General features: G+C 45.7%; 2 protein-coding genes and 1 pseudogene across 2 annotated transcripts; 1 reads left to right on the top strand and 2 right to left on the bottom strand.

The window, feature by feature from the left end:
• Positions 1-2,730: 2,730 nt before the first annotated feature.
• On the bottom strand, positions 2,731-3,211 carry LOC111257914 (GDSL esterase/lipase At1g71250-like). Its single transcript, XM_022828265.1, has one exon. The coding sequence runs from the start codon at positions 3,209-3,211 to the stop codon at positions 2,798-2,800; it is 414 nt and encodes a 137-aa protein (XP_022684000.1). The 3' UTR covers positions 2,731-2,797.
• A 94-nt stretch (positions 3,212-3,305) lies between these two features.
• Positions 3,306-5,016, bottom strand: LOC101772911 (GDSL esterase/lipase At5g55050). Its single transcript, XM_022828264.1, has 4 exons — positions 4,767-5,016; positions 4,529-4,665; positions 3,531-3,788; positions 3,306-3,320 (listed from the first exon to the last, which is right to left on the bottom strand). The coding sequence occupies exons 1-4, from the start codon at positions 5,008-5,010 to the stop codon at positions 3,306-3,308; spliced, it is 654 nt and encodes a 217-aa protein (XP_022683999.1). The 5' UTR covers positions 5,011-5,016.
• Positions 5,017-8,492: 3,476 nt separating this feature from the next.
• On the top strand, positions 8,493-16,661 carry LOC101772096 (annotated as a pseudogene).
• Positions 16,662-23,266: the final 6,605 nt, after the last annotated feature.

Below are 23,266 nucleotides of genomic sequence, written 5' to 3'. Positions count from 1 at the left end.
TACAAATTGGCTAGATGTCATGTTGATGCAGCCCTGCCAACTCGTACGAACTCGTGAAAATAAAAGGGTTTGGCGAAGTCGCCGACTTGAAAGTAGAGTACGTAGAAAAAGTGGATTTGTTGTATTGATTGATGTGTTGTTTTTTACAAACCTTACGAGGCAGCTATTTATACCCTGTTACAACTGATTTCCTAACCGACTAGGATCTATCTCTAATTTTAAAGATAACAAATATTTACAAACAAACGCAACCGGTATTGGAGTTGGTTATTATCTTTCCTACGAGCCAATCTTCTTCTTCAGCTAATCATCATCCTAGCCCACTTTAGGCCCACATCGGCCAAGCCGTTCTGGCTCCCAATCGGCCAGCTTTCATTGACTCCTTCAGCCAATCGGCCGAAATACTGTAGCTCTAATTGGCCGATTCCCAACTGTAGCTTCTTCCTTGCCGCATCGGCCGTCTTCCTCTCCTCTGACGCCGATCCAAACACGTGTCAAAATCTAGCGTCAACCAGTGCGAATCAATACGAGAGCCGGTTCATACAACAAAAGCTAGAAACAGCCAGTACTGAAGAAAAAGACATGGTTTTTTCAGAAATCATGCCTCAAGCTCTCACATTGATGACTGATGTATTTGGTAATTATGTTGTTCAAAAGGTAGGAACATGAGAGCACTTCTCAGATATCCTTTGAGATTGACTGTGTTATATCCTCTGTTAATTCTCATTGATCTATTTTTTTCTCAGTTTTTTGAGCATGGAAGCACTACCCGGATAAAGGAAATGGCTGGTCAACTTATTGGACGTGTCCTTGCTCTCAGTTTTCAGATGTATGGGTGCCGGGTTATACAGAAGGTGCTTGTCAGTGGAAATATGTCTCCCTAACAAATATGTTTTTATTTTTTTCGTGTTTATTCAATAAGCAGAGCTTTGTGTTTTTTTCCTTGCATGCTTGTTGATGGCTCCAAGGCTTTTGCCTTGCACTATAACTAACTGTTGTTTCTGAGTGATCAAAATGTCATTTGGCTTACAGATTGGTATAGTTTTATTGGTCCGTAGTTTTCAATTCCATATAACAAAACAACTAAGTATGAGAATGCATGCAGCTACCCAGTGGAGTAGTTGTGTGAGAAATATATGTTGGATAATTGCTGGAAAGCTTATCCGTATACATTCTGAGTGTCCTTGTACAATTGTCTAACCCTTTGCATCTGTAGATTTTACTTAAATGGCAAAAAGACTGTAGCAAGTAATATGTTTTTCTGATGCTATTGATGATGTATGCGCAGGCTATCGAACTGGTTTTTGAGTGATGTCTTTGCTAAGAATACAAATAAGGATATACATTGTTTCTTAGACTAATACTTTGTGCCCAGATATTAAATAAAATTAAATTTGAAGAAGGATTTGTTTTAATAGGAAACGAAATTCATATTTCAGAACGAAGCAGCTGCATTAATTGTTTTATGCTAAATGGTAGCTGTCTATTTGTTTGCCGGAAGTTTGTGGTGCATTGTGTAAATTCCAATCGGCATGCTGAAGTGGATAATTGGGATGCCACAGTGGAAAAGGTAGAACTATTTTTTGTATGGGAAATTTTTCCAAAAATGCCATAAGTATAATCAATGGAGTATCTATGTACCAGTTACAATTGTTGCATTTCCATTCAGGTTGTCCCGTACTGGTAGCACGTAATGCTATCTATTGCTGTGGAGATTCAAAACATCACATACTCGTTTGCTTCAATTTTTCAGTTATTTTTCATTGCACAAGCTGCATATCAATAGGTAGTTTTCAGTGATAATTTTAGAAAAAAAACATGATCAAAAAGAAAATATGACAATCATGACCTGCATGCATGAGCTGAGCTGAGATCCAACACATTTTGGCTAGAGTTGCTTGGTGTTCAGTGTTCAATATTCTCGCATACTGCGAATGTGTATGCAGTAAAATCTTAGTAATGTGTATGCAATAAAATCTTAGTTGCACTGCAAAGGGCACTCGGTTTTATCATTGCATTGCAAGGGAAGTGACATTGTCCAAGGTTGACATATTTTCTTCCATCACTGCTATCCACATTTGCTAAGCACTAAATTGATGTCTTCTTGCTAATTATTTTTTCTAGGCTTTTAGTATGCATGCCAATGTTTGTAGAATGTTGCTGATTGCATACCAATGTTGAGTTTCAGGAAGCAGCTTATCGACAAGGTGATCAAAGTGTTGATCTAGTGTTTGATTTGTTTTTGATTATCTGGAGATGGCTTTATTGTTTTGGAGGCAAACAACCTAAATATGCAGCTAGGATGTGTATGATTGAGGGACATCATAAGCTACTGATGTTGTTATGTGGCTACATGAATTGAATCAAAGCTTTTATAGCTAATGTGGTCGCTTGCTTTGTGATGGATGTGTGTACAGGGATATTAGATTAATCTTTATTTTGAATTTTTTTGATATATCCAAATGACCCCGTTGAACCGTTGGTCGGTATAAACTCCTAAGAGCGTTGAACTGTTGGTCGGTATAAACATGTTGGTCGGTATAGATTTATACCGATGCCACTTATAACGACTTATAGCTGGAGTCAGCATAACTCTATACCGATCGATGATTCGTCCTTACAACGACCTATACCGACTACAATGTAGTCGGCACTACGGGCTGTGGTATAGTGTGATTTGCCAATGAAATTCATTAATGGCACTAGAAACAAGAGCACAAGCTTCTCTGGATTTTCATTTCGTGATTTGATTCTCCATTTCAATTGGCCTGCTGTCTCATCACATCTGCTCAAAGTCTCAAATTACTAATGCTTTCGTGGTTAAATAACTGGACTGGGCCAGTTGCATGAAGTTGATGGGAGTGGTGTACTTTGCTGGCCCATCGTAGAACGCCTGGGCGATGAGAAATGCTGTCCGCTGGGAGAAGTGCACGCGATCCCAGAAGACATGCTGATCGCGGTCAGCGCAGAGCGTGGAGTTGGGAAAGCACTCCGCCTCCCCGCTCAACCGCCCGCTGCCGCAGCACGCGCCGACGATGTCGGTGTACCCCGAAGCCCACGGGTCGGCCAAGGTGTCCCGCGTGAAGCCGAGGAGGTCGGCCAGGGAGTAGACGAGTCCCGGCAGCCTCGGGGCGAGGCCGGCGAGCCGGGACCGGAGGGCGTCGTTGAAGCCGGCGGCGAGCTGGTTGAGGCTGTGCCAGCACTCGCCCATCGGGCTGAGCACCCGCGCCGCTGGCAGTTGAAAAGTGTTTGTGTGCCCTAAAAATCAGAATTCTTCAATGTAACCTATTTTGGTTATTTTAGTTTTAAGATTTCAAATGCTACAAAAAGTTTCATGAATTTTAAAAGTGATATAAAGATCATTTTGGTATGGGCTAAAGGTGATACAAAAAGGGTGCAAATTGCAAAATATGGGTATGGGCTAAAGGGGAAAAATGCTGAGTGTTCTCTAGATAGAGTGGAATGGATGACATGGTTCTTTTTGAGAAAATTATAGCATAATCATGCATGACTAGTCTACTGCACTGTACCGTTATGGCGGAAGAGTAGTTGGAGACGAGGTTGACGTAGAGCGTGGCGACATCCCTCCTTCGGTCAGTAGCTGACTTATTCTGCGCCCGCTCTGCAGCCGCGGAGACAGACATGTCATTGTTGCCAATGGCGATGACGAAGATGGCCCTAGAGAGCCGGGCATTCACCGCACAGGGGCCTATCGCGGCGACCATTTTAGCCTTGGTGGCACCGAAGTACTGCACCTGCTTCGACAATGGGATTGTGTTTCCGGTGTTCTGCATATGCATACACCATAATTTCTATGATCACCAAATTCAAATGTATATGTGTGCACGTGTGTACGTGCATGTTAATCATTCCCTCTGTTTTTAAAACATCAACTAAATAACTTGATCGAAACATCATATATTAAAAAGGAAAAGTCTAAATTACTCCGTTTAAGTATAGTGAAAGTGGAAGTCCAAGTAACCTTCTAAACTACATTTTGGTTAAATTTACCCCCTAAACTATGTATTTGGTTCAACCCCTAATTCAATTTTTCCTTTTTTTTCCTCCATACACAAGTTGAATTTTAATTTGAGACTTTGCAGGGTGGTAGTGAACATCATGATCTATATTTAAAAATATTTATGAATTTTTCATCATTTTTTTATATAATTTTGTATCTGAAGGATAAATTTTATTATCAAATATCCTACACTATCAAAATAATGATACAAAATTCGTAATATATTTTTGTAATATGTCTTATGATGTCTGTTATCATCTTGCAAAATTTGAATTTAAGACTCCACTTGCGCATGGAGCAATAGAAAAGACAAATTGTGCTAAGGGGTAAATTGAACTAAATAGTATAGTTTAGGTGGTACTTAAGGGGTTATGTAGACTTTGGTTATACTTGAGGGGAGTAATTTGAACTTTTTCATATTAAAAACAGTTAAAAACTGATGGGTTTGTTACTTAAAGTGGAGGAAGTTTCTTTATAAGTTTGATATCACCATGTTGAAGTACTTACAGTGGAGTCAAGGATTCCAGCTCCTCCGGAAGCATAGCTGATTCCATAAGCGACAGCGGTGTGGACCAGAGGCCCGGAGGAGTCGGGTGCCAGCGACAGATAGGCAGGAGGGCTACACGCGAACCCCATGTTCTTTGCTGCAGCACACACAAGCGCAGCATGGACAGATGAAATTTCGCATTGCGGTTCATGCACAGTAATACTTAGGTATATATGAACACGAAAAAAATTTGCATACCAACATAGTCAGCGATGTTGTAGCCGTTGCTGAACCTTCCGGTGGGGATGGAGGCCGGGAAGTCGATGCCGTTGTAGCGCCTGTTGGCCCTGCCGACGGCCCCCCCCGGCAGGTAGTTGTTGTTGCCGACGTCCAGTATGGAGGATCCGAACACGTACATCGCCGGCGGCCGAGCTCCGGCGGCGGCAACGGTGCCGACGAGCACCTGCACATAAAGCACAAGGCAGAGCAGAAGATTCCCCATCGTTTGCCTATGTCTACTCGCAGCTACTTCAAGGTCCCCAGCCCCCCGCCTTTATAGGAAAATAAGATGGTTGCATACTTCCCTTCTCTCTTTTAAAAAAAAGAAATAAGATGCTTACAGCTAACCCTTCTTTAAAATATGAATCGTCAACGTCTATGCGATATCAACATAACCACGACGCATGCAAACTACTATATCATCTTTAGTTTATCTTGGGGTTAGGCGTAGGTCACTTGTTCTTGTCAGTAACAATAATGCACTGGGTACTCTACTTAATTTTAAATCAACGTTCGTGTGGCACGACAATCATTTTATTTGTCCTGTTATTTTAGTTTTTATCACTGGTTATCCAGCTTGAGATATGAACTGTCGGCTTTTATTGCTTTCGTTCTTTGTATCGTACAACCGATTAGATCTATCCCAAGTGTTGTTCCTCTAGCGTTGTTTAGCTTGCTCTAGTAGCTTTTTTTTACAATCGCTATACGGTATCGGCTGTTTTATAGCTGGTCACCTCTACAGTAAATCGGCCGATTCGCCAACATGCTTTTAAAGATAGATCGGAACTTTAGCTGATCGAAGCTCCTGGAATTTAATATTTTTATTTTCTTATCAATTAACAGGTCAGATTGACTGGCACGCCGCGCGAACCGCACCGGGGCGATAACCCGAACAGGAGTTAAGCAGATTCTCCTGGGTCGTGTGTCCGATGCTGAGGATCATCGGCCGATTTTCAGCGCCAACAATATGCTTACATTCATGCAATGGAATCCAAGCTTGTATAATACAAAATGCAACTAATTAAACATAATATAATTTCCAAGAAGCTAAGAACGTGTAGCTGTAACTTGAAAATTAATATTTAATTTGGAATCGCAAATTCCAGAACCATGTCTTGAGAATTTCATGATTACTAATGTTGAAAATATCAAACAGACTTGTACATGAAAAATCCATTATGTCATATCCACAAAATCGGGACTCAATAATTCAACTTAAAATAGAGTAACATTGCAAAACAAACGGAAAATCATGCAGCATTATAGAGACGTTGCAATAGGAACTTAATTGACTAGAAATAATAGGAATTAAAAATGTAGCATAATTCCTTTACATCGTGGACGTTTTGATGGAATGTCATTGCCACAAAAATAAATGCAATTGAACTCTGATTAATTGGAACTTGCATGGATGCCTGGTAATTGGTCTATATAACACAGACGCACACAAAGCCACAGGAACCAGATAAACACTAGATTATCCCATCAGGCTGAGCTTGATAACATACTTGTGCAAGAAAAAACCCATTCACAGGCAGTAACAATGTTCAGTCACTTTCTCCTTATTGTCCTCGTGGCTGCCATCCTTCATGTGGCATATGCTACAGCAGCAACAACTTCGGTGAACTTGACAGCAGATGCGGCCGCGATGGCGTACGACATTCTAGAGAAGAACAACTTACCGCGTGGCCTTCTCCCAAAGGGCGTGCAGTCATACAATCTCAACCTAGATGGTAAAATTGAGGTAACCCTCCCTGGCGAGTGCGACTTCCCCATCACCTTCGGTGGCTAAGATTTCAAGTTTCGTTTTGCAAGCACAGTCGGCGGCGTCATCCAAGCTGGATCAATCCATGAGGTGTATGGGGTGAGGGTGCAGATCAAGTTTGGGTGGCTTGGGATAAGACAAGTCGATCGTGCTGGTGACCAGCTGACGCTCCAGGTGCAGCAGTTCACGCAAAAATTTCCAACCAGCGCCTTTGCTGTGAGCCCATCCTGCAGCTAAGGGCTACGATCGATCTAATGCAGGAACGTACGGCAGACAGGAGTCACGCACGCGTAAACTGCGGTGACTTGTCATTCCGGGCATGTGTTGACTGCATTTCATTGCTCCTTAATTTTGGATGCCCTATTATAAACATATACTGCATATTCCTGAAGTGCCGTAATTTGATTGATTTTGTAATAAAAGCTGAATTTTATGTCTTGGACTGTGCACCAAAACTACATGTAAAAGATCAATTGCATTTTGATTACATGTGCTATTTCAATGGATATATATTTTTCGTAATTACATCATTGCCTCATTTTAATATGGCATTTCCTCCGGCAAAAGAACAAAACTAGCTGTTTGCTAGAAATATCATTTGAATTTTACTGGACACTTGAAGTTCATGAGTTAGGCTATGAAGAAACAAGTTAGTTTGCCTGCCCGTGGTTTGTTCTGCCGATATGAGAACAAGCTTTTGATGAGTTCATGCCTACATCGCTAAGAGCTACTACTGCTAGTGCTTGGTGGCACCGTCGTCGTAGTGGGGTTGCATTATATACTTACAGAAATTCTATCCCGTTCCCCATGTTTTAGGTACCTTGTACTTGAACTTTTTTCCTCTTGTTATTCTTCCTTTCCAAGACATCTAAAACGTGATTTTCTTCCTAATTGCACAGTTAATTTTATTAGATTTGCACCTTCCATATATTAGAGATCGATATAGTAATTTTTAATTTGATTTTTAACTAGGCTTGGTATAAGCAAGACAATTATCTGCTGGAGTCCTACTTATTAGCACAGGAATTTAACCAGCAAGGAAACAAGACTTGAATGAGCAAGAACTTTGGTGTTAACACCCATGGAAGTAACCACCCCCGTGACGTTCACACATGGAAGTAACCACCCTTGTTCACAATAACTTGAAAATTATCAAACACATGTACTGGTTCAATCTAGCAGGACACTTTTTCATGTGATCGATCTATGAGTTGATATGATGTTGTTGGTGAACTAGAGTAGATCGAGTTCTTCTAGTCCAAAATTTTAACTCGTGGAGCTATAGTTTTTGGATGCTAATGTAGCAGTGTCCTTGACTCCTTGTCAGTACCAGAACCTTACTGGACGCTTGAGGTTCATAAGTTTATGAAGAAACAAGTTTGCCTGCCCATGGTTTTGTCCTGCCGATATGAGAACAAGCTTTTGATCAGTTCATGCCTACATCGCTAGGAGCTACTACTGCTAGTTCTTGGTGGCACCGTCGTGGCAGTGGGGTAGCATTATACTGGAGATCTCTCCCCATGTTTAGGTACCTTGTACTTGTTATTCTTCGTTTCCTTTGGCCTTTTGTACCTGTGTCTTGCAAGCATCTAAGAGGGAGATAAAAGCTCATGTGTCTTCAAGATATCTAACACATGGTTTTTTGTTCCTAATTGCACAGTTAATTTTATTTGAATTACAGTTGCTCTATATTAGAGATATATTAATTTTTAATTTGATTTTTAACTAGCACATGAATTTGACTAATAAATAGTAATGGAAACAAGACCTGAGTGAACAAGGACTTTCGTGTTAATACCCATGGAAGTAACCATCCCCTGTGATGTTCACAACCCATGAAAGTAACCACCCATGTCAACAATGCACGATCTTGAAAATTATCAAACATGGCTTTACCTAAAGAAGAATCTAATATTACAAAGATTTGTCCTGCATGTTAGATGGCGTTCGGAGGCATCACTGCTGTTTTCTGGCTCCTCGTCCTCACCCAAGTTTATGGCGGGGCTTCCCTTTCCTCTGGAACAGCAGACGGCATGGAACGCTGGGGATACGTGGAAGTCCGGCCAAGTAACCCACTGACACAGTGACACAATTGACTTACTTTTGATGTCATTTCTATAACTCGCCTCTCGTTCGCCGTTTTCCAGAAGCGCACATATTCTGGTGGTACATCCAGAGCCTGCAGCGGGTGTCATCGCCCATGAAACCATGGCCAACTATCCTCTGGCTTCAAGGCGGCCCAGTGTGTATTCCTGTATTCGACCTCTCACTGCAAATGCTAAGCCTGAAACTCGGCTGACCTTTCTTCTCCGGTACAAAGTTTTAGCGGTGTTTGGCAGCACTTCACTTCAGGAAAATTAGCTCCACTCCACCAACTCCAAAAAACTCGCAGCCAAACACGTCTAACTCCAACAACTCTAGCTCCAGAAAAAAGGTGGAGGTATGGGTCAGATCCAGATTTTTGGTGGGTACGGCGCTCCAAAAACTTCAGTTTCAAATCTTCTCATGGAGCTGTGGGGTAATTACCTACCATGCTACTGATTACACATGTACCGCTTCACGAAACAAAACAAAACACGGCTGTTCTCCCATCGCCCCCTCCTCGAACTAGCACCGCCGCTTGTGGATAGCGAAAATGGCTGCGGGTGCCACCTCCGTGCCCCATGAAGGGATACGAGGTAGACTACGCTAATGCAAAAAATAAAATTTTCTACAGCGTAAACCAGGAAAACTGCTGTATATGGATCACTGGATTACCACTAGATGCGCAGATGCGGAAGTTGATGAAGTGCGTCAGGGCAGTGTAGTCGATCACACGTCACCATATCCTCATTGGGCTTCCAGACCCGTAAGTGTGTGACACTATAGGTTCATATACGCATAGACAAGGAGCGGGTACTCCTACTCGGCCAATAGTTAGTAGCGGCCTCTAGAAAGACGTGCTAACTCCTATGCACACGCGGAGATCATGTCAGACGAACCATCACAACACCACATACATGCTATTCCCTTTGCCTCACGATATTTGGTCTAGCTTCAAGCCGACCTCTCTTTCTCGATCCTGTGAATCGAAATCCCTCTCTAGGTTAACTCTTAACCTCACGTAGCATGGTCATGCATTTCCGGATCCAATGACTCAAGGGGCCCAGATATATCTCTCTCAAGTAGAGAGGGGCAAATTCCATCTTGACTGACCATGCCTCACAGCATGCTTCTTGACAAACCTGAAAGCTACCTTTATAACTACCTAGTTACAGTGTAGCGTTTGATAGCCCCTAAGTAAGTCAATCCACATCTTGAGTACATGCGACAATCTCAGGTCTAAGGACAAAGCGTACACATTGTGTAAAGAGAGAACTATGTAACTCGCATTGGGTGAGCCCTAGCACATATCTCTACACGTGCCCACATTATTAATTTGACATCTTCATGTCCATGACTTGTGAAACATAGTCATCAACTAATACATGTGCTAGTCTAATATTCATATATGTTCTCACATGAACTCCGATTAGGGACAACTTTTAGAATAACCATACAAGTAAAGAGTTTCACACACAATTCACATAATTGCAAATCAATTCAAGTAGTCTTTAATGGATATTCAAAGAACACAATATAAATTATGGATACAATAGGATATCATCATCTTTATCATTGTCTCTAGGGCATACCTAAAATACCCCATGCCGCGCCGGGGCTGCAGGCGGCAGGGCCCAATCTCCAGCGAAAATGGTTGCAGCCGCTCTATCACGTACCACGCCACGGCGGCGCACTAGGACGGCTGCACCTATGTGCCAGGCCACTGCTCGGCAAGCTGCTCCCACTCCGTGTCCCCACGGTGGAGCCGCACCACCACCTTGTCGTGGAGGGGGATGAGGTGGCGGCGCTCGCCGCTAGGGCTCGCGCTCGCCTTGACGGGGAGCTCCTGCTAGGGAGGCCTCGCCCCGCCGCTCCCGCATGGGACAGCTTGGCTAGGGGGCCACACGCCATCGAATCTGGCCAGGGCAGCAGCTCGCCCCCTGGTGCCGAGCGCCGCCGCTCTCGACGAGGGGCAAAAGCTTGCCATGGCTCGTGCATGAGAGAGCTGGAGCTCGCCCCGACACCTTCAAGCAAGCATGCCTGGGTCTCTAGGATGCTACACCTGCACTGGATCTGAGGTAGAGGTGTGGGGGATGGAGTGGCGCGAGGTGGATGGAGAGAGAGGGAGTGGTGTGAGGTGAACTCTGACATTGAGGCAGACGAGTTCTATGAGGAGCTGATGCTTCCATCACCAGCACCGCCTATTCGTGCTGTGCATGCACCAAGCCATGTCGGTGTCATGTGTCCAGACGGCCACCACCGCTAGGGCCGAGCCGTAATTCAGATGCACTCTCTTGGGCGCAAGCGCTGACGGAGCTAGAGTGCCGGACGTGCCCACTGGCGACAAGGGGTGGCGACTTGTGATGGAGGCGGTCGTGGCAAGCAAGGCGGTGCCCCGCACGGCTGCCATCAAGGAGGGGATGGCGCTGTACATGCCGCCACCGATGCTGTGTGGGGCCAGACAAGGAGGTGAAGCTTAGAGTCCGCCAGGCAAGCGCGAGCAGAGGAAGGGAAAGGGGAAAAGAGGAGAGACTGACATGTGGGACCATTCGCAACGGGTAAAATATACTATTCACAATAAGTCCTTAGGTTTCTGAAGCTATAACACCGCAACTAGCCAAACACATAGAACAACTCCATATTTTTGTGGAGTTGGTGAAGTGGAGCTGCAAAAGGATGGAGTTGGTGGAGTCGAGGTGTGCTTTTTGTAGTGGAATGTTGCCGAACACCCATTTAATAGCATCGTTTGTGTGTTCTTTTGAATCAGGGACAATCGGGTATAGGGCAGGGAAACTTCGCAGAGATTGGGCCTCTTGACGTCGACTTGAACCCACACAATTCGACGTGGTTGTAGAAGGCCGATCTCATTTTCGTGGTACGTCAAGGAGACCACCATTTCTTCCTCCTCCTATGGTTGCTATTCCTGAGCTGATGTATGTGTGACGATGATGCTTGGGCGGAGTTACAAGGTATGCTGGATGGGCCCCAGCATACCCTAGGCCCCAGCACCTTACTTACCTGGTATAGAGTACATCCGTCGCGCCTGCCACCCGCCTGGTTCCTCTTCTGCTCGTGACGATTCAGCTTGGCACCTGCCGCCTGGTTCGGTGGGTCCTTTTCTGCCTGACGCGGAAACCGACCCACAGCCCGCAGGCGCGCAGGAGCCAATCCGCTAGGAGGCAAGAGCCCACGACTGACGATTCCTCCCGTGATCCATCCCCCAGGACCCTGGTCCTATGCGGCTCTGCCATGGCACCTAGGCCCAGCAGATCGATTCGACGTGTCAGTCCAAGGACCTGTTTGTTTCAGCTTTTCTGAGTAGCGATTCTCTGGAAATCTAGCTACCCTGAAAAGCTACCGTCCACAAAATCTGCTAGTAGGAGAAGCAGAGTGTTTGGCAACCCGAGTTTTTTGTTAGGGACAAGAGAGCTTGACAGCAGGGTGGTGCTTGGCGGCCGACGGCACATGAGGTGGACGGGCCAGGAGGGGCCGACCGCGGGGCCACGCCACCACTAGCGGCATGCGCGGTGCTTCCTTTACACGGCTCCTCCAACGGCTACATCAAGGGACATCGCCTCGCCAACGCCACGGCCAGGAGGAGCCGGCGGGTGGGGCGGGTGGTGGGGCGCGGAGGGCCCGGCAGCGGCGTGCTGACCAGCCGGGAGGGGTTGGCAGCGGGGCTGGCGACGGGGCGCGGAGGGGCCAGCGGCGGCGCGCTGACCGGCCAGGAGGAGCCGGCGGTGGGGCGGGTGGCGGGGCGCGGAGGGGCCGGCAGCGGCGCGCTGACCAGCCGGGAGGGGTCGGCAGCAGGGCTGGTGGGGGGGCGCGGAGGGGCCGGCAGTAGTGCGCTGACCGGCCGGGAGGGGTCGGCAGCGGGGCTAGCGGCGGGGCGCATAGGGGCCGGCAGCGGCGCGCTAACCCATCGGGAGGGGTCGGCAGCGGGGCTGGCGGCGGGGCGCGTAGGGGCCGGCGGCGGCGCACTGACCGGCCGGGAGGAGCTAATGGTGGGGAGCAGAGGGGCTGGCGGTGGGGCGCGAAGGGGCCAGCGGCGGCGCGCTAACCAGCCCGACAGTGCGGAGGATGAGTAGGAGGGTGCGGATTTGAGGGGGTGCTGGAATCGGTGGGATTTTCCCACAAGTGGCACCCTAGCCCGATTCTCACCTCACGTTATACTTCTGCTCGGGAGAAAATCTGATTGCTGTGGAATCGAATAAGAATCATGGCATTTGGGAGGGTTTGTTGGATTTTTTTTTACTAGAATCCGCCTAGAATCGGAAACAAACAGGGCTCAACTCCAAGACTCCATGTCTTGACGACTCGACGATTCCTCTGCCGCAGCGCCGCCATGACCCCTTCGCCCGCCAGACATTAGATCACCACGGCTCCTCCCGTCCTACGCGGCAACACCACCGGCCGCCGTACCAAGCCACCCAAGCCGGCCAGCACGTCTGCCCGACTGCGCGTGGGACTTTGTGCCATTGCGCGAAAACTTCTCATGATCCACAAGTAATATTGTAAGTTTCTTTAATGCTATATTTCAAACTATTTATATTGTGATTTGTTATTGTTTCTAGCTTAATCTTTGAATTTATCGAATTGTAAATGGTTTTATCGAATTGAATAAGATTTTTTTTCAGTATACCAAATCCTAGATCCGCCACTGTGATGATGGCGTGCGGCAGGAGAACCCAGTCGGTGTTGGATTCAGCTATGTGGACGACCTAAGCACGCTAGCGAAGACCAACTTGCAGGCGGCCAAGGACTTGGCTGAGCTCCTAAAGGAGCTCGCCAAGGAGATACCCACACTACAGAGTAGTCCTCTGTTCTTAGTCGGTGAGTCCTATGGCAGCAAGCTCGCTGCTAGGAGCAACTTCAAGGCAGCAAGCTCGTTGCTAGGAGCAACTTCAAGAGACTGCTGATCTTACCCTCAATACCTTTTTAAGTAAAAAAAGAGAAAAAACGAACTCCAACTGTCCACCTAAAACTCCCCCAAAAAATTAGCGACACGAAAAAACACCGTCTCGCTCCACATATTTTCGCGACCGGCATTCTTCCCCGATCCCCCGAGCTCCGTTCTCGCGCTAGTTTTTTTGCCCTGCGCACGCACCGCTCGCATCGCCCCGGCCGCCGCCTGCTCACCCCGTGCCGGAATCGAGAGGCGATGGTAAACCAAGTCTACTCGTGCTCCGAGGACCGAAGAAACCGTCAGATTGGCGTTGGGGGAGAACTGTGATTTCCATCGAGTGAGATCCACCTGCATTTCGTCGTTGCCGCCGCCCTCGCGCTCTCCGGCAACCGGTGTTGGCCCTGCTATTGCGCGTGGTCTGCCGCCGCCTAGTGCTCTCGCTCTGCTCGCAGTCCCGCTCGTCGCTCATGTGAAGCTTGCCCACCCACTCGCCGTCGGTGCCTGCTGCTTGCCCCCTCGTTCGCTCAATGTCAGACCACAGCGTTCGAAGCTCCACCTGCGCATGGTCACTGGAGGTCGACCCAGATCTGGCCACTGGAGCTCCGCTCGCGCATGGTCGGCTCCGCCAGGATCTCCACATGCGTGTTGCAGCTCGTTCACCCATGTCCCTGCTGCCACCTGCTTGCACGCAGAATTATTGCAAGCTAGCTAATTGTGAACGAGCACGAATTGATTCTCGGATAGTTGAAATTGAATCCCAATTGCAAGAATCCATACCTGGTGGAGTGAATCAATAGCGATAGCAAGAATCAACACATGACTGCGGCTGGATTTAATGGATTTGCTTCCGCTCGCTGCCCCGGCCTCCCTGCGCCGAACGTCAAGCTCGTCGTGGCTGCCACGGGCCTATCCCCTGACCTTCTTGCGCCGCCCCTCAAGCTTGCCCAGCCTGCCGCTTGCCGTGATGGGTGAAATGGATGCGGGATGACGAGGGGAAACTGTTGGTGCGAGGAATTGAACAAGGACGGTTCGGATACGGCGGATTTGCCCGGCGGCGAGCTCCGCTCGAAGGAGCGATGTAGCTCTGTTCTGGAGGCAGAGGGGAGCTTTGTTCTGGAGGTAGGCACAGTTACGATGACGTGGCAAATATTGGGGAGTAATTTTTAGCGTTCTGTTATGGCCTCGTATGTGTTTGGGGGAAAAAAAAATTTAGCATAGCTCCCAATACCTTATTTTGAGGAAGAATTTTTAGGGAACTTTTTGAGTTGCTGTAAGACCGGCGTCTTGGTTGCAAGGGCCATCCGTGCTGGCACTCTCGAGCTCACGCTTGGAGGTTAGTAAACACTGATTCTCATTGCTCATTGGATCATTCCTCTACCTGGACATTACGATTCGATCTGAATTAATCTATTTTCTTCCCCGGCTGGCCTTTTTCCACAGGTGTTGTGCTCGGTGATAGCTGGATATCGCCGGATGATTATGCGGTGAGGAAATAAGTTCTTGAAAACTTTCGATCCATCACATGAATTTTGATAATTATGACGAAATCGTTTTCTTGATGCCTGCAGCTGTCGTATCCCTGGCTTCTGGAGGGCGTCTCCAGGCTGGATGACAACGCCGTGGGCAAGGGCATCATGTAAGCTATTGCCGGCAGCCTAATCGATCGATCTACTAATGATGTTAACTGAAACTGGGCTTATCTCAGGATGGCTGTGAAGGTGAAGCAGCAGATGGCGGCGGGGCAGTTCGTGGCAGCTTATACCACGTGGGTTAATTTGCTCGATATGATCGACTCCAGGAGCGGCAACGTTGTAAGTGTCGATCACGATCAGTGGCCACTAAGTCTTAGCAACATGTTCCTATTACAACTAAACTCTGCACAACTGCAGAAAAGAGCAGGGTGGCTTGGCACACACTAATGAAGGCTCCCTTAATGACTTTGGCAGAATATGGAGAACTTCGTGCTTGATACCACCGTGAGCTCGGTGTTATCAGATTCAGCCGCACGACCATTGTTGTCACCAGGCAACAGCCAGGCGGCTAACAATGGTTCCAACACGGTCAGCGACACTGTAAACGGGTTCCTCAAGCAAAAGTTTAAGATAATCCCCAAAGATTTCATGTGAGTGGTTCTCTTACATGCCACAATCTTAGATGAAAACATTGTACATTGATCAATATCTTTGTCTCCCTGTTCAATTCGTTGTCTGATCAACTCTGTCTCTGTGCAGCTGGCAAGAAGTGTCTCTGCAGGTCTTTGACGCTCTGGCCAACGACTTCATGAAGCCAGCGATCAATGAGGCAAGAAAACAAATTATTGACTCTACTTGATTTGGTGAATTTTGAGTTTCATACTGGGGATGAATCTGCTGCAGGTTGATGAGCTGCTGTCCTATGGAGTGAACGTGACGGTGTACAACGGACAGGTGAGGGGCAAAGACATTATTCAACGATTCCTCAAGATTTTTTACTTGGACATTTTTTAGAGAATGTTATGGTTCATAGATACCTGACAAATTCCATCTCTTCAACTCTTATATAGCATATACTCACACTGCTAACTACTCACATTTTTCTTTCTTTTGAAGTACGATGTGATCTGCTCAACACTCGGCGCGGAAGCATGGGTGAAGAGACTCAACTGAGGCTTCATCTTCACATTTATGCTTCTTCAATGCATAATTCAGCCACATAATTCTCACTTGACCTGCATTTCAGGTGGGATGGTCTGCATAACATCTTGAGCCTGCCGAGGAAGCCTCTGCATTACTGCCACCCTTACTATCTCACTAACGGCTTTGTCCGATCATACAAGAACCTGCTTTTCTATTGGATCCTCGGAGCTGGACACAAGGTATGTCTCCCTATTTACATGACAATATCTGAAGCCAAAGCTGAAGACCTTGTGCCATTTGTTCTTCAGCTTCCTGTGGACAAGCCTTCTACTGCACCGTACATGATCAGCAGCATAGTGCAGTATCCAGCCAATTAAGTTGGTTAGGCAAATTAGTATCCATTATTTGTGTCCACTATTAGTATCATGATAGTACACTTCATATATATCCTTGAATTCTATCCACATGAGTTTGTCGCCTTTGCCGAAAAAATCAATAGGTTTAACCCGAAGAGCGAACATGAGCCTATCGTTGGCAGGCTGCTCCATGTACTATTGATGGAATTCGTACATCTTCGTGGAGAGCTTCCGTACTAATTCAGACCTTACAAGAAGCTTGCCTACCTTAAAGGGCCACTAAGGTACAATTGGCTCTAGACCTGGCGGTTCAGCTTGCCCTAGAACTTCAGCAAGCGACATACCTCTATCTTGCATAAATCCAATAAATTGGATTTGTTGTTCTAAGGGCATTGCTACTATAGTTTGAGCGTCTTTATCTGCTTGGTTCCCGAGCTAGCGGACAGTACGACTGGAAGACGATGCTCCTCGATATTTTTACTTCTGATTAGACTTAACTAACGAACACTCATAGTTCGATAGTACAGTCCTCTTTACTTCTTTTGGCATGCAAATAAAAACTTTTAATTTCTCTAGATCTACTGGCTTTGGCTCAATCTCCTTTGCTTTCCTTTGTTCAGCGCATGATTTGAAGACCTCCTTCACCGTTGCTTGCGATAACTCCCGCAATTCCTCAGTAATCATATCAGTTGGTAGCTTGTGAATGGGTTCGGAGTTCTTTGTTTTCTTAACAGGTTGTTTTGCCTTTGGCTACCTTGGCTTGGAAGGCGGTGGTCGCGGCTTCTTGAGAGGTGCTGCAGGTTCCTTGCTCGCTGCGGGTCTTAGTCCCGGTGATGGTGATAGCGGAGGGTGTCGTCGCTCGCACCACCAGGATTCGATGGAGATGGAGACGGTGATCGAGTAGGATGCGACGGTCCCAATGGTGATGACGGTCCTACAGGTGGATGTGCTGGAGATGATGGTCTTGGGTTTTGAGGAGATGGTCGCTACGGGTGATCTACGGGGAGCAATGATGCCTCCTTGGTGGAGATGATGATGTTGTGTTTGCACCATAGAATGATCCCACGAAGTGCATCTCCTAGTGTCCTTTCCCCGTCACCTCCCGGGAGGTCAAGCTCTAGGCCTTCATATTAACTATCACAAATCTGCTCTAGGCCAACGCTGGAGTAGCCAAGTCGAATCTCCATGCCATGGCTTGTCTGCCCTAGCATGATTGGTAAAGCACTCCCGTACACCACCTGTACATATAGGAGAAATAAAGAAGTTATTAAACTCCTGAGGTGTGGATCAACTGAGAATGTTGCATAATTTATATATATGTATACCTTAATCATGATGTTGCTGAATGGTCTATGCAGCTCACATGAGGTGTGCTGAGTGATGTCATCCACAGTGTACTATTGGTTGTCCACGGGTAATCTTGGCATGTGCTCATCGGGGGATCCCTATGGAAGCACAACTGCTTCGGTGTTGAGAAGGGCTGACAAAGTTGGGATCTGGCAGTGCTCCAGATTGGGCCATCTCAGTAACTACCAAGGCCACTCGACGATTAATTTCTTCCTGCATTCTTACTTCTTGTGAATGCACTTTGGCTTCTAACATGTGTCGCCAGCTCTCCTCTTGTTATTCCTTTCTTCGCTTGCGGCTTCTGTATGAGTTGATGTCCCTATGGAAAGCGAACCTGCATGGAGTGACCTCGTAGCCTCGGTAACGTCCTGTGTGTTCAAGATTCCCGAGCGCCAAAGTGAGCTCATCATTCTCTCTATCAACATTCAACTTCCCCGCTTTAGCATCCTCAATGTTTTGGATAAGCCTTTCAGCCTTCTGACATATTGTTTCAATAAACATATGTGTCCCATCCTTTTGGCTCAAGTTGCCACCATGAGCGTAATACCAATTTTTTGATCGATCGGGCTAGGAAATTGTTGCTGGTACGATACCTCGATCGAATAGGTCTTGTTCCATCTTTTTCCATTTGGGAATTGCACTCATGTAACCACCTCGTCCTAGATGATGATGGTAATCCTTCTTGCTAGCATTGGCAACATTGACGCGAACCTTATTCGCACTATCTTCGCTCATCTTGTATTCCACAAATGAGTTCGGGCCTTCTTGATAAAGTTGCCATCAAAATTCTTCTTGAAGATCTGGAATTGGGTTGCCATCTTCATCATGTTCTCTCTTTCACATATTTTTCTTCGACGCCTTCAGGAAGTGTGAAGTGTTTCTTGACATCTGCCCACAACATATCTTTTGTGTCTACAGGAGCACGTATGGATCATCTTTTTTATCCTTCCATTCTCTAATGTTGATGGGTACGTTGTCCCTTACAATAGTCCAACACTGATTCATGAACTTTCTAGCCACATGTTCGGGAGCAATTGGCTTGCCCTTTTGTCACTTCCGTGATGTGAAGCCTTCCCTCAATTATCTTTGTACGACCTCGTGGCTTATTCGCTTCGTCGATCCAGAGGGCTAATAGTTCAAGATTCGTTAATTAGTACATAGTAATAATGGATATGAAATAATAGATGGGATAAAATAATAAAAATAATATCTACCTCGCTAAAACATTCCATCATGGCACGGTTTTGTTCCGCATTGTCATCAATGCGGTGCTCGGGCTCATCATTGCCGTCATGGGACATGTTGAGGAACATGGCCACCTGGCTACCCTCATCCTCGGTGTAGTTATTGGAACGTTGGAGCTACTACCACCAGCAATAATCTGCTCCATTATATACCTTGCATCCTCTTCGTCTCCCATCTCAACTAATTTAAACCCACATGAAATCATAGATACATTAAATTAAAATTTTTATTGTAGACTTTGATGTAGCATCAATGAATCATACACATCAAAATTTGATTTTGTTGATTTCATCAAACCAAAACTTCACTATTCTAGTAGTTGAATAAAGTAGTGCATAAAACTATAAAAGCATAATAAAAAAACATATTCGAATTTTGGTCCTACATATATGATGTTATGCATGAATATTTGGATGAGCATAAAAAACATTTGTGCCATTTTGTCTAGCAATATTCTAGTCTTCTACATTTAACGTCAGGTTAAGTAGGTTTACATTGGTTTTCGTAATGGAAGGCTCAACTTGGTCTATCTCTTAAAGTTTGACTTTAACATACGGTTGATTTGTTTTTAACTTAACGTCCACATTCCAATGCATCCATATAAATGGGAAAAAATTACAAGATAATCCTAAAAATTTTGCATCAGTAAATCTAGAAATGCATGAGCACATCATATTATAAGGGAAATTGCATCTTTTATTAATTGGAATATCGGGTAAATGGATTTGGAAATTACTTTAAGCTATTTGAAGATAAGTTTATTGCGCATAAATATTTGAAGCATAACTCTAAGTTTAATTACTCCATATTAATAGGAATATCAAAAGTATAAGTTTATTACTTGAAGCTAAGTAAATAAAACCAGTAATGAAGCAATTATAATGAAACAAAAACAGTAAAACAAGGGGCCCGGTTCGGGGGGGGAGGGGGCACAGGATGGCGGGGGCGGGTGAATGTGCATTTGGCCCCCTAAGTGGGTTTTGGTTAAGGGACTAATGATTTTATCAAGTGATTGATAGGTTTAAATTCTAAAGAAGTGCAAAGGTGTAAGAAAAGAACCTCAATTTCACTGAAGAATGGTGTTAAGCTTAAAAGAAGACCTTTTTATAATTTCTATTTTTGAAATTGAGTTTAGGAACACCGTACTATTAAGGGGGATGCGAATTGATAGCTTGAAGAGGCCAAAGTGCTGATTTGAGATGTAACCAACCATCACCACTCGCTCTGTCAGAACCACTCAAATTAACCTATTGTGCTAAACATCGCCTTAAATGCGACCAAACACTTTAATCGGATCAAGATGGTAGTCTATTGGGTTTCACCTGATACAACCACGTATTTGCGATCGAAACAAGCATACATTACTCGTACGAAGATGAGCCCAGAGATTACAACAATCTAGATGAGAACATTATAGAGGTCCATATTTATTTATTATAAACTGAGTTCAAATTCATTAAGTAGTTCAGAGTTCAAGTGCAGCGGAAAGAAACAATGATCTAATGACAATCCATGACATCACTCACCACGGCCCTCACCCGCCAAGGACATGTCCCACTCAACCATCCATTTCGGAGGGAGCGGGGTACGGCCAAGTCACACTAGCGACTATTGCATCAGTTTCATTACCTAAAAATAAAGCAAAGCAAGGCTGAGTATACTAATACTCCACAAGGCTTACCCATCAGGTGGTATGTACTCCACTGACTCCTAGACATGTAAGGCTTTTTGGCTGAGGGGTTTATTTTTTCCAAAAGCTTTCTAAAGCGGGTCCTTGCTTTAAAGTTTTAGCATCAAATTCTAGTTAACTAACCATTTTAGCTAAGCATCTATTGTAAGCAAGCATGGTAGAACAAGCAATTTAATCAAGCCTCAATATTAAGTACCATCATTGTTCACCTTCTTACTCAGTGTAGTATAGTGATCAAGTAGTCTCAATAACTGTGAGAAAAATACGATTCGAATCGAATTTCTTAACCTTGCAAGGTGGACCTACACACACGACATATGCATACCATGATAGGTCCACACATTATCAACGGTTCCCATCTATCCCCAGTGCATGTTCAGGGCCCACTTCCCTTGGATACAAGGCCCCACTATTCCTCGGACGATGCCGTGCCTATGGTAGAACCACCCAAATTAACTTGGCTAAAGTGTACTCAACTTTGCCTCACATGTGAACCGACACTTTAATCAAGTTAACATGGTAGTATGTTGGGTTTCACCCGATAAACCACTTGTCTCGGATTGAAACAAAGCATACTCACACAAAGGTGAGTCCAGAGATTACAACAATCCATGTAGATTAATACAGGTCCCAGCTTCAATTATTACACCACATGAGTTCGAAATTGCACAAAGTAAAGTTTTCAGAGTTTAAGCAGCGGAAATAAGCAATAGACTAGACATCGATGCAGCGATGCCATGGTGAAGTCTGCCATGTCATCAGTTACCGCGATCCTCACCAACCAAGGATGGGTCCCACTCGACTGTCCAACCCGAAGGGAGCTGGGTCAGCCAAGTCAAGCTAGCAGCACAGTCATCAACGTCTACCATATTACTTGAAAAATAAGCCACAAGCAAGGCTTAGTATACTAATACTCAGCAAGACTTACCCATCAAGTGGTAACTACTCCACCGACTTCTCGACATGCAAGGCTTTTTGGCTGAGGGGTTTGTTTTGCCAAAAGCATCTAAGGTAGGTCCTTACTTTCAAATTTTAGCATCAGGTTCTAGTTGCTTATTCATTCTAAGTAAGCAGGGTGATCAAACAATTTAGATCAAACATCATTATTAAGTAATCATTCTTGCTTCCATTTCATACTCAGTGCAGCATAGTGATCAAGTAGTCTCAAACTATGAGAGGCAGACGATTCGAATTGAGTTTTTAATCTTGCAAGGTGAACTTAACCCCACGACATATGCGTACCACGCCAGGTCAACACATATCAGTCGTCCCCATCAATCCCCAGGCACGTGGTCAGGCCCACTTCCCTTAGATACAATACCCCATGGTCCTGGAAGGATGCCGTACCGTGACTGCACTTGTACCCACATGATGCACAAGGGGAACCAAGTTCCAGAGAAAGTGGGGAGGTATGCCCACATCCCAGTTCAATCAGGTACTAGGCTTCCCCATCCCATACTAGCTATGAGATTAGTACTTTCAAGCACTTGATCACAATCACTGTCACTATTCAACCTTAGCACATTTATCATTAGACAGATAGGGCAATCCACCAATTCAGACCAATTGCCTAGCCCCGCCCGTCATCCTTATGGTTCCGACATGAGTAAGCAAGCAACTCCTATAACTTGCGAGTGACAGGAAATCACTCGACTTTTACCGAGTCCCTATTTAGCATTGTAGCTACTCGACCTATCCTGCTAGTGTTCAATCATAGGTACTTATGATCATGCAGCTAAGTTTTCAAGCAACTTCTATGAACTTAAATGTGCAAACATAAGTATCATACATATTTCATGTCAATGCAAAATCTGGCCGACAAATAATTATACGTAGTTTTGCCGTGCGTTAATCCGATATGACCTAGCACTCAATGACATAGGATCTATACTGGTTCAAGCAACGTGCCTTACATCCAGTTAGGGGGTCGGTCGTCGACTTTATTCCTGAGCCCAGGTGCTCAAAGTTTGTAGTGGGAGTACAAACGTGAGGAGGAACAAGAGGGGTGTCTGAGCCCTGGTGTGGTCGAAGCCCAAACATGAGCTAATTGTTGGGAGTGTAGTGCATTACAAGTGTGAGCATGTACATGTGTGAGAGAGGAGTCGGTCAGAGAGAGGGAAGGGGGCCACCCCCTTTTATAACACAAGGGGTGGCCCTTATAGGTTAGGAGAAGAATAAGAAAGTGGGTGTACGGGTGCTGCCTAGTCTTGTCAAATCCCATGCCGGTGGATATGGTATGGCCTCCATCCTCGGTCCCTGTTCTCCTTATCAGGTCATCATGTTGCAATGTCAGGCCATCACGCCGTAGCGGGTAGGTTTACGGCGCCACTGTGCAGACGTGCGCATGGCGTGGCATGGTACGGCTCTACGTACGGCTGGCTGACCCGGGGGCTGCTTTGTTATCTGTCCCACCTGCTGTCAGGGCCTACTTCGGGTGGCCATTCCTGGTCGGGGGGTCGTCGCAAGTGGTACG

Source organism: Setaria italica, chromosome VII, assembly GCF_000263155.2.
Source record: "Setaria italica strain Yugu1 chromosome VII, Setaria_italica_v2.0, whole genome shotgun sequence".
NCBI classification, from domain to species: Eukaryota; Viridiplantae; Streptophyta; class Magnoliopsida; order Poales; family Poaceae; genus Setaria; species Setaria italica.
This window is presented reverse-complemented; position numbering and strand designations above follow the sequence as displayed.

What these genes read in the sequence shown, in the direction of transcription:
- LOC111257914 (XM_022828265.1), bottom strand. Translation starts at nt 3,211, where the DNA reads ATGGGCGAGTGCTGGCACAGCCTCAACCAGCTCGCCGCCGGCTTCAAC.
- LOC101772911 (XM_022828264.1), bottom strand. Translation starts at nt 5,010, where the DNA reads ATGGGGAATCTTCTGCTCTGCCTTGTGCTTTATGTGCAGGTGCTCGTC. An exon ending in CAACATCGCTGACTATGTTG is followed by an intron (nt 4,666 to 4,766) that starts GTATGCAAATTT and finishes TGTGTGCTGCAG; the next exon opens with CAAAGAACATGGGGTTCGCG. An exon ending in CTGGAATCCTTGACTCCACT is followed by an intron (nt 3,789 to 4,528) that starts GTAAGTACTTCA and finishes ATGCATATGCAG; the next exon opens with AACACCGGAAACACAATCCC.